The sequence below is a fragment of the Capra hircus genome, chromosome 21 (assembly GCF_001704415.2).
Source record: "Capra hircus breed San Clemente chromosome 21, ASM170441v1, whole genome shotgun sequence".
Taxonomy (NCBI): Eukaryota; Metazoa; Chordata; class Mammalia; order Artiodactyla; family Bovidae; genus Capra; species Capra hircus.
This window is the reverse complement of record NC_030828.1, coordinates 58292014-58310174: the sequence shown is the minus strand read 5'-3', so window position 1 is coordinate 58310174 and position 18161 is coordinate 58292014. Positions and strand designations below refer to the sequence as shown.

General features: G+C 36.7%; 1 protein-coding gene across 4 annotated transcripts in view; it reads right to left on the bottom strand.

Moving 5' to 3' along the window:
- PPP4R4 (protein phosphatase 4 regulatory subunit 4) overlaps positions 1-18161 on the bottom strand; it is a 103869-nt gene that overhangs the window by 59685 nt on the left and 26023 nt on the right. For 2 of the 4 annotated variants that reach the window (XM_018066380.1, XM_018066381.1), the window contains exon 3: positions 4976-5078. The exons of 1 other annotated variant lie outside the window; for it this stretch is intronic. In XM_018066380.1, the coding sequence (XP_017921869.1) occupies positions 4976-5078 (103 nt within the window). Of the gene's footprint in view, positions 1-4975; positions 5081-18161 lie in introns of those variants that run through there. One more of the 4 variants, XM_018066383.1, reaches the window with a different exon arrangement.

Here is an 18161-nt window from a genome sequence, read left to right as displayed (position 1 = left end):
GTTTTCATTCAAGAATGAAAGATATGATTGATCTCTCTGAAAGATCTTTAAAAGATCTCTCTGAAGAAAAAAAAATGAACTATGTGAGATGATGGATGTTTTAATTATTTGATAGGGGTGAGTATTTCACAATGCATAATATATATTAAATCATCGCATTGTATACTTTGAATATACACAGTTTTCTTTGTCAAACTTTATTTATTTGTTCCTAAATAAATAAATGTATTTATTTGTTCCTAAATGAATAAATAAATGAAAGATCCCTCTGGCCAAATGGGCTCCGGAGAGCAAAGGGAGCAACAGGTCCAGTGAAGAGGCTACTATAGTAATCAGAGGAGAGATGACTAAGGCTTAGGAGCTAAAATGACATATTACATATTTATTGACATCATGATCGGCTAATGAGGCAGTTAACTGTGGTAGAGCAGTTAAGAGGAAGGACCTGGGTGTCAGACTCCTTATTCAAACCTCATCACACCATTTGCTAGTTTTGTGACTTTGGGAAAGTTAACTGACCTAAGTTGTGACCCATATAGAACTGCCATGGGCATTCAAAGAGATAAAGAATCAACAAAGAGTTGTAAAATGTTTGACAGAGGGCTTCACCCATCTTAAGACCTCAACAAATGCTAGCCATTTTTATTTTTATCTGTTCCTGACATTGCACATCTTCTAATAGATGGTTTTACAACATATCTTTTGGTTCCCAAAATAAGTGAAAAAACAATAACAGGATCCAATAACTCAACAAGCAGAAACTTTTTTTTGCACTTGATTTATAACGAAGGCACTGATATCACATGGTTAATGATATCACTATTTTAAATTTTATAAAGGACCACAATGTTTTAGAAATGTATGCTGGTGAAACAAATTCTTTCATTTTCAGACAACCAGAAGTTGAAGTCAAATCTTAACATCCAATATTAACTCAACTTAATATGTCACAGGAAGAATTCAAACTTAATCAACAAAGACCACAGAAAAAACCTGTTTCCTTTTTCAAAAGATATCCTAGGGTTAAAAATAGATACAGTAATTACAGTAGACCCTTGAACAACATGGCTTAGGGGTGCCAACCTTCCACTTGGTGGGAAATCCAAATAAAACTTTACAGTGGACCCTCCCTGTTTGCCAGATTCGGTAACCACATATTCAACCAAAACCTGATCGTGAAGGACTGTGGTATATGTTTACTGGAAAAGTTCAAGCAAAGATGGGCCCAAGCAGTTCAAACCCATGCTGTTGAAAGGTCAACTGTACATTCAGAAGTGTCTCATATCTAGAATTAGACAGAGAATTTGAATTGGAGGTCAAAATGTTTCCTTTCTGGATTCTTATTTAAATTAACCTTGAAATGAGTGATCGAATTGCACTATCATTCATCATCCACTTCGGATAGAATTTAGAAAGCAAACTGTAGAACACTACAGTTAGTTCAGTTCTAATTCTGCCTCTCTTTCTGCCATTTCATTTTTAACCTCAAATTCCTTCGTCTCTAAACAGTGAAAACAGCAACCTGTTTTAAAAGCCATTTTTAAGTTAATACATTATTATAAAGATGAAATGCAAATGCTATACAACAAAACAGAAACAGAATTAAAAATATTTTGTTTGGTGAAACTTTATAATACATAAGGCCAGAAAAATCTGCATCGCTTTATCTGATGTTCTTCAAGGTAAAGATAAGGTACAGTGTGAATTCTAAAAAGCTGCTTATACTATTGTTATAAATGTGAAAAGAATCTGGAGAACGATTAACTTCTTACACAAAATATTTATTATTCATGTCTTTAAATTCTCGAAAAGTAAATCAATCATAGAAGATTATCATTAGTAAGTACTCAAATTATTTTTCCCTGTTGATGTAATAAACTATCAACCAAGACACTCAAAACCAGCAGAAACAATCTAGAAATCTGGAAGTCACTCCTCCATTTCCCACATCGGGTCTGTCATTAAGTTCATTCTATCTCAGTAAATACATCTCAGACATATCCACCATTCTCTGTCATCCTAATTCGCTCTCCTGCTCCAAGCCAGCTTCACATATTACAAGGACTAGAGCTGCAACTTCCTCCCACTCCAATCTACTCTCCACACAATTAGCAAAATGATCACTGCAAAATATCAACGGGATAAATCCTTCTCAAAGTCCTGCCCAGCTTCAAGTCTTCAAGGCCTTCCACTGTTCGAAGAAAGAATGACTCCTGCACTCTCTGTCACTGACCATCTCTCTAACCTCTTCAAGTCATGACCTACCCTTACCCACGAGCGGCACACGGCCCCACCGCGGGGCGGGCGCACCCAACTCCCTCCCCTCGACCTTTTTGAATTCCCCCAACTCCTTCTGCTCTCTCTGCCTGGAGGGCTTGTTCTCATCTCCTCAAATGGCTGTTCCTCCTATCCCATCCCTTCAGCTTTCAGTTCCTCAGAGATGCTTCTTTGGTCTCCCAATGCTCAGTTGGTGCCCTCTCACTCCCGACTCCCCCGCTTCCCCCCAACAACTTCCCCTCCCCTACTTCCTACCCCTCCAACTCCCCCACCTCCCCCATCCCCCGCCCTGGACTTTACTCTGTTCTTCACGCTCACCCACTTGTTTAATGTCTGTTTCCTGGCCCCTAAAAAAACTTCCTTGAGGGTAAGTTCTTGTTTTGTTCACCTCTGTCTTCTCAGAGCTTAGAACAGTGGGAGGTACTCAGTAAATATTTACGAAGCCATTATTACTAAATGCTCACTTTGAGACACAAGATTGCCTTTTTATAAAATTAGCTAAGGGAGTATGGCCATGCAAAAGTGAATAAAGCAGCTCTGTGTGACTTTTGTCATACTTGTATCACCTGGAAGTCACCACTCACAGAAGCAAGGCAGAATTAAAGGTGTTATGAGTACCAATAAATCTTAATATCTGAACATTATGATTTTAAATGATTTGCTCATAAACATAGGTTTTATTATTTGAGGTGCAGTTGCTTAAATGTTCAGCTGCCTACATTTTACATTAAACCCTCTATTAAAGTCAGTATTATTGCCCCCATTAAAAAGTCTTTCCCATTTGCTTAATTCATCAGCATTTTTACATAAAGTCAGAACCACACATTAAATAATCCCCTTTGCTTGTTCTTTCATTGTTTTCCATAGTTTCTATGTCTTCCTGATACAGAATCTAATGAGGGACTATTTTCTATATTTTATAGTAAAGGGTAAGATAGATGAGCATCCTAAATAAATGGCTGCTTGTTGATTAAAGAAATGAATGAAATCATTCAGCAATAAAGATTTTCTCAGTATAATATAGTCATTATTTTATATTTTCCTTATATGCATTTATTCAGTTAATCTTCTATATTATGAATTAAACTTAATATCTTTAAAAGGTTACTAAAATCTTATCCTCTATAATTCAGTTATATAGTTTCAGCAGAAACATTTGACTCTTTGTATAAATACACTTTATATAATATTCTGTATACATTTCCATGAAATTAAATTTTTTTTTTAGACATTAGTATTTAATTAACTTCAGTGTGAACTCTTTGGTAAACACTTTTTTTCAAAATAATTCAGAGACCTCTAAAGCTCACCACTGTCTATCCTTCACCTTTCATTCTTGCTTTATGAAACTTATAACTTGCAGCATGCTCTCTTGGCCCAGATTCAGCCTGCTCAACGCAGAGTGTACAGTGTGCTCAATATTTTGAGCTATAAATCTAATTTGCTTATGCATAATAACTCCTTAGTCAAGAGGATCTACACCTGTTCCCTTCTACAAGTGTTTAAGTGGTACTCCTAGGCGACATACTAACAAGCTTAGGTCAGTTAATATCACTTCAGTTGAATGAGAAATTAAACCTAGACTGTGTAGACTTCATTCCACTGAAATTATAGAATGAGCTGAGAAAAACAGACATGAAACAGCTTCCTTTGCTTTTGAATCACATGTACTACTAAAAAAGCAATTTCTCCATTCACCTTTATAATAAGTTTATATATATATATATATATATATATATATATATACACACACATAAAATACATTCATACTGCCTGCATAGAAATCTGGGCATCTTATAAAAATAACATGTTATAGCCCTGATCTTCATCACTGGAAGCATGCTGTATATACCTAAAAATAAAACCCAAGGGCACATAAAAATAGTATTTTAAACACATACAAATTAATTTAAAAAAAATTTTTTTTAAGTTAATCCAAACAGAAAGCTAAAGCCAAGTCTATAAAACTCACTATTTGCAAACAGAATCCCCTGTACTATGTAACCTCCTTGACCTCATTAGTAGGTAAGCTCCCTGAGGACCCAAAAGGCATTATCTGTTGTGTTCATTCAAGTTCTATTACAGAACACTTTGCATATGGTACAAATAAATAATATTGCATGTATCAGATATTTAGTATTGTATATTAATAATTAATATTAAATAAAGAAAAGAAAGTTCTAGTAGATCAAACATTTTATTAGTAGCAGAAAAACTAATCTGAAGGAATTTAAAAAGCAATTAAACATAAAACTAAAAATACAGTGGCCATAATCCAATCTTTATTTGATGATTCTTGAGCAGTCACCAAAAGGTGACTATTAAGACTATTGGTTAAACTGTATTATCAATGTTCTAGAAATATTATTAATAATATGTTTATGTCAACAGAATACCAAAAAAATTGCTATGGTTTTATAAGACTAAGATTTTTTTTTTGAGCTACTGAAAACATAATGTTTCTACTGGGAAAATGATTAGAGAAAACTTTGTAGTTTTAAGATCTAGATTTCTCCATTTCCACCAGCTAAGTTCTCTAAATATTTTCAAAATAATTGAAAGTATTTATAATACTTCCTCCACTCAATGGTTAGGTACAAAAGATCAGCCATCCAAAGCTCTGAACTTTTCTCCTGGCAATGACAACGTACTACTGGGAAGACATGATGAATTCAAATCTTATTTCACAGCAACTTACTCTAACTTTTGGCAAGACTCTCCGAAGTGTCTCAGCAGGGTTCTGTCGCATCAGAAATGGAAGATTCGCAATCACGCTTGTTCCCTGGATATCCTGACCAGCACTTACAAAGAAAACACAAATTTAAGATTTGTAACTATAAATTTGTGATTATAATTTACATTGTAAAAAGCAGGGATTAACTTGAAAACAACTGCTTTTAATAATGAACACCAACCTTCTGACAATTTTAAACTTTAAATGCATCAATTAGATATAAAAATTAAGCCAGAGCTGAAATTTCATTAGGTAAATCTTTCAACAAATACATGGAGATATTAATTATGTTTATGCTAAAACATGATTATCTATACATGTCTTACTGAAAAAATACTGAGACCATTATTAAATACTTACTTTAAAATTCAACCTCATTTTCTCCTATGACCTGCCAGTTTGCTATACTTTATAAAAATAGATTTGATAAATTTCATTACGGTAAAATACTAATAATCATAACAACAGCAGGGACAGCAACAAAATTAGCTATAGCAGAATCATACAACTTTCTTCTAGTACAATGAAACTATCTGTTGCATTCCACTGACTCCGAGTTGCCAGAAACTTAATAATATATATACTCTATATTCTTAAAAGTCAGTAGGGTATAGTTATATGGTACCTTTTTGATACAGCATTCATTAGGTCACTGAGGTGTTAACAAAACAATCTGTAATACTCTAGCGGCCTAAAATTCTTCTCAGGAACCATTCTCATGCAAAAACTTACTTGTTTTTAAAACACAAGCTAAGCAACATAAGTTGTGCAAGTAACTTGAAACATAGCTATAACATTAAATGTCATTAAATGTCATTAAATGTGGTGTCACCTCAGAAAGAAATTCCACCTATCCTTAACTGATACTAATTTGAATATTAATTACTGATGCCATAATATTTATTTAAGTAAAAATGATTTCAGTTAACTCTCCAAATGGAATTATTTGTTAGTACACGTATATAAGGCCTTAACAAGGGAACTTCCCTGGTGGTCCAAAGGTTAAGACTCCATGCTTCAACTGCAGAGGTCATGAGCTCAGTCCCTGGTTGGGGAACTAAGATCTCATATATCCTGTGGCACAGCTGAAAAAAAGACCTTAATATGGCTTTTTTAAAGAGTGTTTTCAAGTATTATTTTATTTGCTTCAGTGCTTTGTAAATTCTGCTAATAAGCAGCATATTCTGACTAAATGAAGCTGCACTGCTCTGAAGAACAAGTCTTTTCCCTCCTGCAGTATCTCTGTTCACTTGCTCAGTCGTGTCTGACTCTTTGCGACTCCAGAGACTGTAGCCTGCCAGGCTCCTCTGTCTATAGGATTTTTCAGGCAAGAATACTGGAGTGGGTTGCTATTTCCTCCTCCAGGGGATCTTCCCAATCTAGGGATCGAACACGCGTCTCCGATGTCTCATGCATTGCAGGCATATGCTTTTCCACTGAGCCACTGCTGCAGTATGGTAGGCTGCAAAATATAGGTCAGTACAATCTTTCCACTATTCTCATCACTCTCTAAGTGAATACTTTAAGAGACAAAATTCAAGAAGGAAAGAGAAGGGAGAGAAAAAGGAGAGCCATGCCAAGGTGAGGAGAAGATCAAAAAAGGGAAAATAAAACTGCATATAAAAGCACTACTTGCAGCTGGCTGAATGGTGCATATGTGTGTGTGCCCAGTCACTCAGTCATGTCTGACTCTTTGCAACCCCACGGACTGTAGCCTGTCAGGCTCTTCAGTCCATGGGATTTCCCAGCCAAGAATACTGGGGTGGGTTGCCATTTCCTACTCCAGGAGATATTCCCAACCCAAGGATCAAAATCTTGTCTCCTGTGTATCCTGAACTGATTCAGTTCAGTCCAGTTGCTCAGTCGTGTCCGACTCTTTGCGACTCCAAGAACCGCAGCACACCAGGCTTCCCTGTCCATCTTCAACTCCTGGAGTTTACCCAAACTCATGTCCATTGAATCAGTGATGCTAACCAACCATCTCATCTTCTGTCATCCACTTCTCCTCCTGCCCTCAATCTTGCCCAGCATCAGGGTCTTTTCAAATGAGTCCGTTCTTCGCATCAGGTGGCCAAAGTATTAGAGCTTCAGCTTCAACATCAGTCCTTCCAATGAACACCCAGGACTGATCTTTACGATGGACTGGTTGGAGCTCCTTGCAGGCCAAGGGACTCTCGAGTCTTCTCCAACACCACAGTTCAAAAGCATCAATTATTCTGTGCTCAGCTTTCTTTATAGTCCAACTCTCACATCCATACATGACTACTAGAAAAACCATAGCCTTGACTATATGGACCTTTGTTGACAAAGTAATGTCTCTGCTTTTTAATATGCTATCTAGGTTGGTCATAACTTTCCTTCCAATGAGTAGTTCAGTTCAGTTCAATTCAGTCGTTCAGTCGTGTCCAACTCTTTGCGACCCCATGAACCACAGCATGCCAGGCCTCCCTATCCATCACCAACTCCTGGAGTCCAATGAGTAAGCATCTTTTAATTTCATGGCTGCAATCAGCATATGCAGTGATTTTGGAGCCCAGAAAAATAAAGTCAGCCACTGTTTCCCCATCTATTTGCCATGAAGTAATGGGACCAGATGCCATGATCTTCGTTTTCTGAATGTTGAGCTTTAAGCCAACTTTTTCACTCTCCACTTTCACTTTCATCAAGAGGCTTTTTAGTTTCTCTTCACTTTCTGCTATAAGGGTGGTGTCATCTGCATATCTGAGGTTATTGATATTTCTCCTGGCAATCTTGATCCCAGCTTGTGCTTCGTCTAGCCCAGCTTTTCTCATGATGTACTCTGCATAGAAGTTAAATAAGCAGGGTGACAATGTACAGCCTTGAACTGGTAGGTTTTATTTACCACTGAGCCACCTGGGAAGCCCAGGTTGAATAGTGTCCCCCCCCCCCCAATAAAATATATCTACACCATAATCCTGGAAACTGTGAATGTTATCTTAATTTGAAAAGGGATCTTGAGATAAAGAGCTGGTCATGGATTATCCAGTAGACTATGAACCAAATAACAAGTGTCCTTAAAAGAGACATTCAGAGAAGACAGAATAGGAGGCAATCTGACCAGAGAGCAGAGACTGGAGTGATGTTGCCACAAGCCAGAGAGTGCTGACAGCCACCAGAAGCTGGAATAGACAAGTAACAGATTCTTCCCCAGGGCCCCGCTGACACCTTGATTTTGACTCAGTGGCTACTGATTTCAGACTCAGTTGCTTTTTTAGCAACTACTAGTTGCTAATGAAGCGACTTAGCAGCAGCAGCAGCAGTTGCTAAAAAAGTACTTGCTACCTTTAGCCTCCAGAACTGTGAGAGAATACATTTTTGTTGTTTCAAGCCATCCAGTTTGTGATGATTTACTACAACACCACAAGAAACAAATAGACCACTAAAGAACTAAAAGAGGAGAGAAATACCTGAAAAAGGAATGCTTCATCTGACAATGCCTGGGCCAAAGTAGAGGTTTGGCAAAAGTCTCTTAAAAGGATAACTCATTGCATGAACTGATGTCATGAACATTTAATATGAACATTCAGTAAATTTTATTTACTTACTTACTTTGCAGTTAGGAAAATATATGATCACTAATACCTCATAGATAGGAAGGCAAAATATTTCATGGAAATTAAAGCAGGAAAAAAATTAATGATAGATTTAAGACCCTAAATAAATAGTTACATTAAAGGTAAATGATCTAACTATACCAATTAAAAGACAGGGACTGGCAGAGTGGATTAAAGGACCTGACTCAACTAAATGCAGCCATAAGAAACTAATTTCAAATATAACAATATCAGCAAGTTGAAAGTAAAGAACAGAAAATGATATAACACAGAAATATAAACCAAAGTAAAGCAGTGGTGGCCAAATTAAGGTCAAATAAAGTCAACACCCTTGTAAAGAAAATCACCAGAGATAGACAGGGACATTGAAGATAAAATGATAAAAGAGGAAATCTACCAAGAAGACTTAGCAATTCTAAATGTGCATACATCAAATATAATTGCAAAGTAATTTGAAACAAAAGGTACAGTACTGAAAAGAGAGTTGTCTAGACAAATACACAGCTAGATAGAGACTTTCATATTCCTCTCCCAACAACTGATGGAACTAAACAGAAAATCATCAAGGACATAGAATTCAACAACAACCAACAAGATCTAATTAACTTTTATAGAACACTCTCTATCCAACAACAGTAGAATACACATTCTTTTCAAGTGCTCAAAGAACATACACCATGGAAAACCACATCCTGGGCCATAAAACAGTCCTTTTAAAAAATGAACTCATACAAGGAGTTCTCTCTGACCACACAGAATCAAACTAGAAATCAATAATAAAAAGATAACAGAAAGCTCTCTGAATTTTTGGAAATGAAACAACACACTTCTACATAATTGCGTCAAAGAGGACAATTTTTAAAAATACACTGAATTGAGTGAAAATGAAATACAAAATATAAAATTATTATATTTATAATAATAAATTTATACATTTATGAAAGGAAAGAGGAAAAAAGGCAAAAATCTCAAATTAGTAATCTAATGTTTCATCTTGAGAACAGTCACAATGCAAGCAAAGGAATAAAAACAGAAAACAATAGAAAAAATAAATGAAACAAAGACTTGGTTCTTTTAAAGGATCAATAACACTGATTAACTTTTAGCAAGACTGACAAAGTAAAAATGAGAGAAGACACAAATTACCAATGTCACAATTAAAACAGGAGATATTGCCATAGTCCCCATACATATCAAAAAGGATAATATGAGAATGCGATAAGTGATTCTACACACATAAAACTGAAAACTTAGACAAAATAGACAAATTCCTCAAAAAACTCAAACTGCCACAACTTATCCTATACAAAAAACATTATTTGAATAGTTCTACAACTATTAAGGAAATTGAATTCATATTTTGGGAACGCATGTAAGAATTAAAGATTTTAAAATTAAAAAAATAAAAAAATAAAAAAATAAAATTAAATTAAATTAAAAAATAAATAAATAAAATAAAACTCCTGGAAAAAATCTCAAGGTTCAGATTGTTTCACTAGAGAATTCTACCAAACAGTTAACAAAGAGTTAATACCATTCTACACATTCTCTTCCAGAAAATAGAAGGGAAAAGAACACCTTCTGAAAGCACTTTAAGAAGCTCTTACTATACTGATAACAAAACCTAGAAAAATTAAAATACCCGCACAGAGAGAACAATATCCCTCATGAATATAGATGCAAAAATCCTTAACAGAGTATTAAAAAATAAAACACACACACACAAAAAAATAAAAACTAAAACACAGTAATACACTAAAAGAAGAGTTATACACCATGATCAAATGGGATTTACTGCAAGAATGCAAGGCTAGTTCAATATTCAAAATCAGTGTAATCTATCATATTAACAGGTTAAAGGAGAAAAATATCAAAAGTATCAATGCAGAGGGAATATTTGACAAAATTCAACACATGAACATTGAAATTACAAACAAAATACCATTTACAATCCCTCAAAAATGAAACACTAACAAAATTACAGGACTCGTATGCTGAAAACACAATGTTAAAAAAATCAAAGCAGACCTAAGTAATTAGAAAAACAATCTATGTTCATAGATTGAGAAATTCAGCATAATAAAGATGTCAATTCTCCCAAATTGGTGTATAGGGTTAATACAGTTACCATCAAAATCTCAACAAGATTTTTGGGAGGTACACAATATTTTTCTAAAATGTATATGGAAAGGCAACAAAACTAGAATAGCTAAAACAATTTTGAAAAAGAATAATGTGGGAAGAGTCTGTCTATTCAATTTTAAGACTTGTTATATTGCTACAGTAACCAAGACAGCATGGTATTGGCAGGGGAATAGACACATAAATCAATGAAACAGAAGAGAAAACCCAGAAAACAACCTCCACATATATACACACTCCACAAACATGCATAGCTGATTTTTGACAAAGGTGCAAAGGTAATTCAGTGAAGGAAAGAAAGACAGCCTTTTCAACTAATCATGCTAGAGGGGCAAGAAGACACCCGTAAGCCAGAAAACAAAACAAAACAAAAAACCCAAAACCTCTAATAAAAATAAAACCAAAATGCCTTGACCTAAGTCTCACAGTAAAATGAATCTATAAAATGTAAAACTATAAGAACTTTTTAAAAACCCACGAGAAAATCCTCTAAATCTAGAATTAGGCAAAGAGCTCTTAAATTTGACATTGAAAGCAGGATCTATAAAAGGAAAAATTGACAAATTGGACTTTTATTGCAATTAAAAACTTTTGTGCTGTGAAAGACTTTGTTAAGAGTTAAAAGACATGCTATAGAGGAGGAGAAATATTTGTAAACTACATGCCTGACAAAAGAGTAATATCTAGAATATAAAAAGAACTCTCAAACTCAACATTAAAAAAAAAAAAAGCGCACAATCCAGTTAGACAACGGGCAAAAAGAATGAGGCTTTTTAATGAAGATGATATACAGACTGTAAATAAGCACATGAAAAAGTTCAATATTGTTAACTATTAGGTAAAGTAAACCCACAATGAAGTATCACTACACTAAATCACTCATTCATTGATGGTAGAAACACAAACTGATACAGCCACTCTAGAAAAAAATTGGCAGGTTCTTAGAAGATAAAACATGCAATCAGCAACTGTACCCTTCAGCATTTATCCCAAAGAAACGAAAACTTAGGTTCACACAAAAGCCTGTGGATGAATGTTTTGAGTGGCTCCATTTGAACCAAAAAAATGTCAACAACCTATATATCCTTAAATGAGTGAATGGTTAGACCCACTGTAGTCCATCCATACCTACACAATGCTACCCAGAAATAAAAAGAAACAAAAAGTGCTGACAGATGCAACAACCTGATGAATCTCCGGAGAAGTGTGCAAATGAAACACTAGTCAACCCCAGAAGGTTACACACTGTATAATTCCATTTATATAACATTCTTGAAACAGCAAAATTATACAAATGGAGAAAAGCTTAGGTGATTCCCAGAGTTTGGGGCGGGGGCAGGAGGAAAAAGACGTGGCTACTACAGAGTAACATGTGGGATTCTGGGTGGTAGAAAGCCTACCTGTCTTGATTATATTGATGTCAATATTCTGGTTGTGTACCATACTACAGTTTTTCAAATATTAACACAGAAGTGTTGGGTGGCACCCCACAGGCCAACAAACCTTGAAGTTGCCCAGCCTCAAGACAGAAGAGACCAGAGACAGGGACAGAGACATCAGCGATTTACTGGATAGGGAATCTTTCACAGCTGAAACAAAGGGTCCTGGAGCAATAGTCCACCATTTACAGCAGATGGCAGGCAGGGCATGGTAGCAATCTTTGCTTTTTCCCGGAAAGAGGCTACCAGTAAGAGGGGGAACTGACATCAGGCTGGCTCCTCAGTTACCAGGGAAAACAGCAGCTGGGGCACTTCCCTCACAGCCCCTCAGTTAACCACCATCACAAGGGCAGATGTCTCCCTTGAATAAAACTAGGGCGTGGAGCCATTTTGGCTTAAGGATTAGAACAGTCACTGGCTGCAGCAGGCGGAAGCACAGTCACGAGGCAGGGTGTAAGTGAAGCAGGGACTGCTCGGGCAGAGGATGTACAAAGAACAAGGGAACAGCCATGTGGATGAAGCAGACCTGGCTAACTCTATTATTTCTTTTTTTTGTTTGTTTTTATTTTTTAATGTAAATTTATTTATTTTAATTGGAGGTTAATTACAGTATTGTATTGGTTTTGCCATACATCAACATGAATCCGCCACAAGTATACACATGTTCCCCTTCCTGAACCCCCCTCCCTTTTCCCTCCCCATACCATCACTCTGGGTCGTCTCAGCGCACCAGCCCCAAGCATCCAGTATCATGCATCGAAACTGGACTGGCTATTCGTTTCATATATGATATTATACATGTTTCAATGTCATTCTCCCAAATCATCCCACCCTCGCCCTCTCCTATTATCTCTTACAACTGTCTCTGAATCTATAATTATCTCAAAATTAAAAGCAAATTTTTTAAAGATCAATGTGACAATGTTTTTTTAAAAACACATATGAACACCTCAACAGATGCAGAAATCTAACAAATCCAACATTCATTCGTGATTTAAAACTATCATGGGTGGGATGAATTTGGAGATTTGGATTGACATACATATACTACCATGTATAAAACAGATATCTGATCAGAACCTACTGTATAACACAGGGAACTCAATGATCTGTGGTGACCTAAACAGGAAGGAAATCTAAAAAAAGTGGATATATATGAGTGTATAAGTGATTCACTTTGTTTACAGCAGAAATTAACACAACATTGTAAAGCAACTATACTACAATTAAGAAAAAAATGACCAACAAATTAGAAATAGAAGGGAACTTCTTTAACCCAATTAAGGGCATCAGTGAAAAACTTATGGCTAACATCATACTTAACCATGTAAGAATGAATGTTTTCTCACTAATCATGAACAAGGTAAGAATGTTCAAATTGACTGCTTCTAAAATTCAACATTGTGTTAAAGGTTTGAGTCAGCACAATAGGCAATAAAAAGAAACAGCTTACAGATTGGAAAGGAAGAGGTGAAACTGTAATGTACAAAATAGCTAGTAGAACTAATAACGAGTCTAAAAGTGTGGCAGGATACAAGGTCAATATACAAGTCAACTGTATTTCCATACACTAGAAAAGAAAAATCATAAACAGTAGGAGGAATTGGGAGATTGGGATGACTCACATACACTACTGATCAGTTCAGTTCAGAGGCTCAGTCCAACTCTTTCAACCCCATGGACTGCAGCACGCCAGGCTTCCCTGTGCATCATCAACCCCCGGAGCTTACCATGTCCATCGAGTCAGTGATGCCATCCAACCATCTCATCCTTTGTCATCCCCTTCTCCTCTTGCCTTCAGTCTTTCCCAGCACCAGGGTCTTTTCCAGTGAATCAGTTCTTCGCATCAGGTGGCCAAAGTATTGGAGTTTCAGCTTCAGCATCAGTCCTTCCAATGAATATTCAGGACTGATTTCCTTTAGGATTGACTGGTTGAATCTCCTTGCTGTCCAAGAGACTCTCAAGAGTATTCTCCAACACCAAGTTCAAAAGCATCAATTCTTTGGCGCTCAGCTTTCTTTATAGTCCACTCTCACATCCATACATGACTACAGGAAAAACCATAGCTTTGACTAGATGGACCTTTGTTAGTAAAGTAATGTCTCTGTTTTTTAATGTGCTGTCTAGGTTGGTCATAGCTTTTCTTCCAAAGAGCAAGCATCTTTTAATTTCATGGCTGCAGTCACCATCTGCAAAGATTGGGAGACCAGGAAAATAAAGTCTTTCACTGTTTCCATTGCTTCCTCATCTATCTGCCATGAAGTGATGGGATTGGATGCTATGATCTTCATTTTTTGAATGTTGAGTTTTAAGCCAGCTTTTTCACTCTCCTCTTTCACTTTCTTCAAAAGGCTCTTCAGTTCTTCTTCATTTTCTGCCATAAGGGTGGTGTCATCTGCATATCTGAGGTAATTGATATTTCTCCCGGCAATCTTGATTCCAGCCCGGCATTTCACATGATATACTCTACATATAAGTTAAATAAGCAGGATGACAATATATAGCCTTGATGTACTCCTATGCCAATTTGGAACCAGTCTGTAGTTCCATGTCTGGTTCTAACTGTTGCTTCTTCACCTGCATACAGATTTCCCAGCAGGCAGGAAAGATGGTCTGGTATTCCCATCTCTTAGAGAATTTTCCACAGATCATTGTGATTCACACAGTCAAAGGCTTTAGTGTAGTCAATAAAGCAGAAGTAGATGTTTTTCTGGAACTCTCTTGCTTTTTCTATGATCCAACAGATGCTGGCAACTTGATCTCTGGTTCCTCTGCCTTTTCTAAATCCAGCTCAAACATCTGGAAGTTCATGGTTTAGGAACTGTTGAATCCTGGCTTGGAGAATTTTGAGCATTACTTTACTAGCATGTGAGCTGAGTGTAATCGTGTCGTAGTTTGAACATTCTTTGGCATTGCCTTTCTTTGGGACTGGAATGAAAACTGACCTTTTCCAGTCCTGTGGCCACTGCTGAGTTTCCCAAATTTGTTGGAAATACATAAATTACTTTTTTAAAAAAGAATAAAATTTTTTAATTAAAAAATATTTAAAAGACTTGAGAGAAAGTCATATATTGGGTTCAGTCTGGTTTTTCCATAATAGCATATGGAATATCCAAACGAACTTTTTGGCCAACTCAACATATAAGAGATCCAACATACTTTTAATAGGAGTCCCTAAAGAAGCAAAGCAAGCAAAGGATCCAAAAAAAAAATTTTTTTGAAAAAAAGATTCAAAAGAGCACACCGTATACCTGAGAAAATCAAACCAGCATAACCAACACTGAAAGGTGTTACAGAACTTTTAAAATATCCTTTGGGCTTCCAAGAAAATGAGTATGTTACTTAGTAACAGAAGGAACATACAGATTGTCATTCAACTTTGACAGCTATACCAGAAAAGCACATAATAACCTGTAGGTGACATTGCTTACTATAAATAGAACATGAAAAAATATAAAAAGTACACTTAAATTATAATCTCTATCAAACACATATGGATCTATGCTACCATCAGGATTTCCAGACGGATAGGTGGTAAAGTATCTGCCTGCCAATGCAGGAGATACCGGTTCGACCCCTGGGTGGGGAAGATCCCCTGGAGGAGAAAATGGCAATGCACTCCAGTATTCTCGCTGGGAATTCCACGGACAGAAGGGCCGGGCAAGCTACAGTCCATGGGGTCGCAAGGAGTCAGACATGACTAAGTATGCATGCATGCTACCATCACCAGATGGAAGGAACCCAGAAATAATCAGCATAAGTTTAAGTTAACAATATAAAATTCAGTTTATTGCTATGTGGTATGGGATATGTAATTTTAAAATAAATGCTGATCAGTACTAGATTTTTTTTTTTTTTTTTTTTTTTTTTTTTACAAAATAAGCTTCCTATACTTCAAAGCCTACAACTTCCAACTGAAAGGCACAGGGAACAATCCTCCTGGCTACAACATGAGCTCCTCTTTTCTGTCCTAACTGTGTTATTCTTTGGGGCATGTTCCTTTTCTAGGATATCTACTCAGAAACAAGAGGACACAATCCCACTCACCCTGCAAACCACTCCTCTAAAACTAAAAAGAACTGGGTCAATCATCTAAGCTGTACACTAGTGGCTAAAAAGAAAAGATAGGGAGGGGGAAAAAAGACCTAGTGAAATAAATAAATTTAGGACAGCTGCCTTTTAAATTAATGCTACTAATTATTTTATTCCCATTGAGGGAATGCACCTATTTCAGAGAGCCTTTTATAGTAATATGTTAAACCAGTGAAAAATGAGTCAATCCACTCAAGCACTTTTCGGTAAAATAGAAGGTTTCTCAGTCTTCATTGTCATCCCAGTCCTGCCACTGTCATGGGCAACTTCATTCAGCTGAATGAGGAACAGCTAGTTTTGGCCCCCCTAATACAATGAGATCTGGCTCAAATTTTACATTCCCCAATGCTTAGCACAGTGTATAGCACACAGTAAGGGCTCCAAAAATACCTGCTGATTTAAAGTGAATTTGTCTCCACATCAGCAGCCGTTGTCAAAGGCTGGATCACATTACCCAGAAATGCTCCATCTCTAGAATCTCAAATTCCGTGATCTCCTTTGCTGCCCATAACCTCTTATCTATTTTTCTATTACTAAATCCGTCTTTTACCCTCATTTCTAATCCCTTCACTTCCTACTTATTCTCCAGTTTCTAATATTCCTCCTAGTGTCACTTTCTTCCTTGGCAGCCTAATCCTCCCTATTACTTCAATTACACTCTCACCAATAAACTTACTTATTCAATTCTTCTCCTAATTACAACAATAAAAATAGTATCTAATATACTATATACTAGGCATTTAATAAACACCTTCCTTGAGACGTATTATTAGAAGTATGAGGGCTTCCCTCATAGCTCAGCTGGTGAAGAATCCGCCTGCAATGCAGGAGACTCCAGTTTGATTCCTGGGTTGGGAAGATCCACTGGCGAAGAGATAGGCTACCCACTCCAGTATTCTTGGGCTTCCCTGGTGGCTCAGCTGGTAAAGAATCCACCTGCAATGCGGGATACCTGGGTTCGATCCCTGGGTTGGGAAGATGGCCTGGAGACAGGAACGGCTACCCACTCTAGTATTCTGGCCTGGAGAATTCCATGGACTGTATAGTCCATGGGGTCGCAAAGAGTCAGACATGACTGAGCAACTTTCACTTTCCCTTTCACTAGCTCCATTCCAGAGATGAGGAAATCAGGGCTTAGAATGATGAAAGTACTTGCCCAACATTACCCAGACTGTACAACTCCAAAAGCAATGCACTGATCATCACACACACTGCCTCTCTTCCAATCTGTGCACTCAGTTAATACCAAACTCATCCATCTGTTTTTTTCTATCCCTCTCCTGCTCACAAGCTATGTAGCACTAAAAGATAAAACTGCATAATAATGGTACTTTTAAAAAACCTACAATTTCAAAAAAAAAAAAAAAAGCCAGTCCTCAATGATGTGAGAGGCAAACAAAATGATAACCAATTTGTGGGAGATCAAGAAAAGGACCAGAAATTCGTAGTATATCATATTTGTCTAAAGCACTTTCAGAAACATTATCTTGAGTTTCCAAAAATGAGGCTTGTCTGTGCTAGTTCATGAAACCCATGCCCTTGCCCACAAAGAATAAGCTGCATGTTGCAACAGATCTAGATACTGACAATCCTGTCTTTCTCTATTCTTATTCCTTGTTTCAACCTTGTGAGAGCTCAAAATCTAAACAAGAAGACGGACTCACATGCTAAAAATTCTAATCATACAGCAAGAATGAGCTAGACAACCTGCACTGTTTACCAAATGGAAATGGTTTCCTAAATCAATGGGAAAACGAAGAGGGGGAGGGAGCAGATGCTATCCAAAGGTGAGCACATAACACAGTCTCCTGGAGAAATTAACCTAAGAACTGTAACTCTGCTGTTTGACTATGTGTAGGATCCTAAATGATTTGTAGGTATAGAGCCTGCTATCTAGACTAG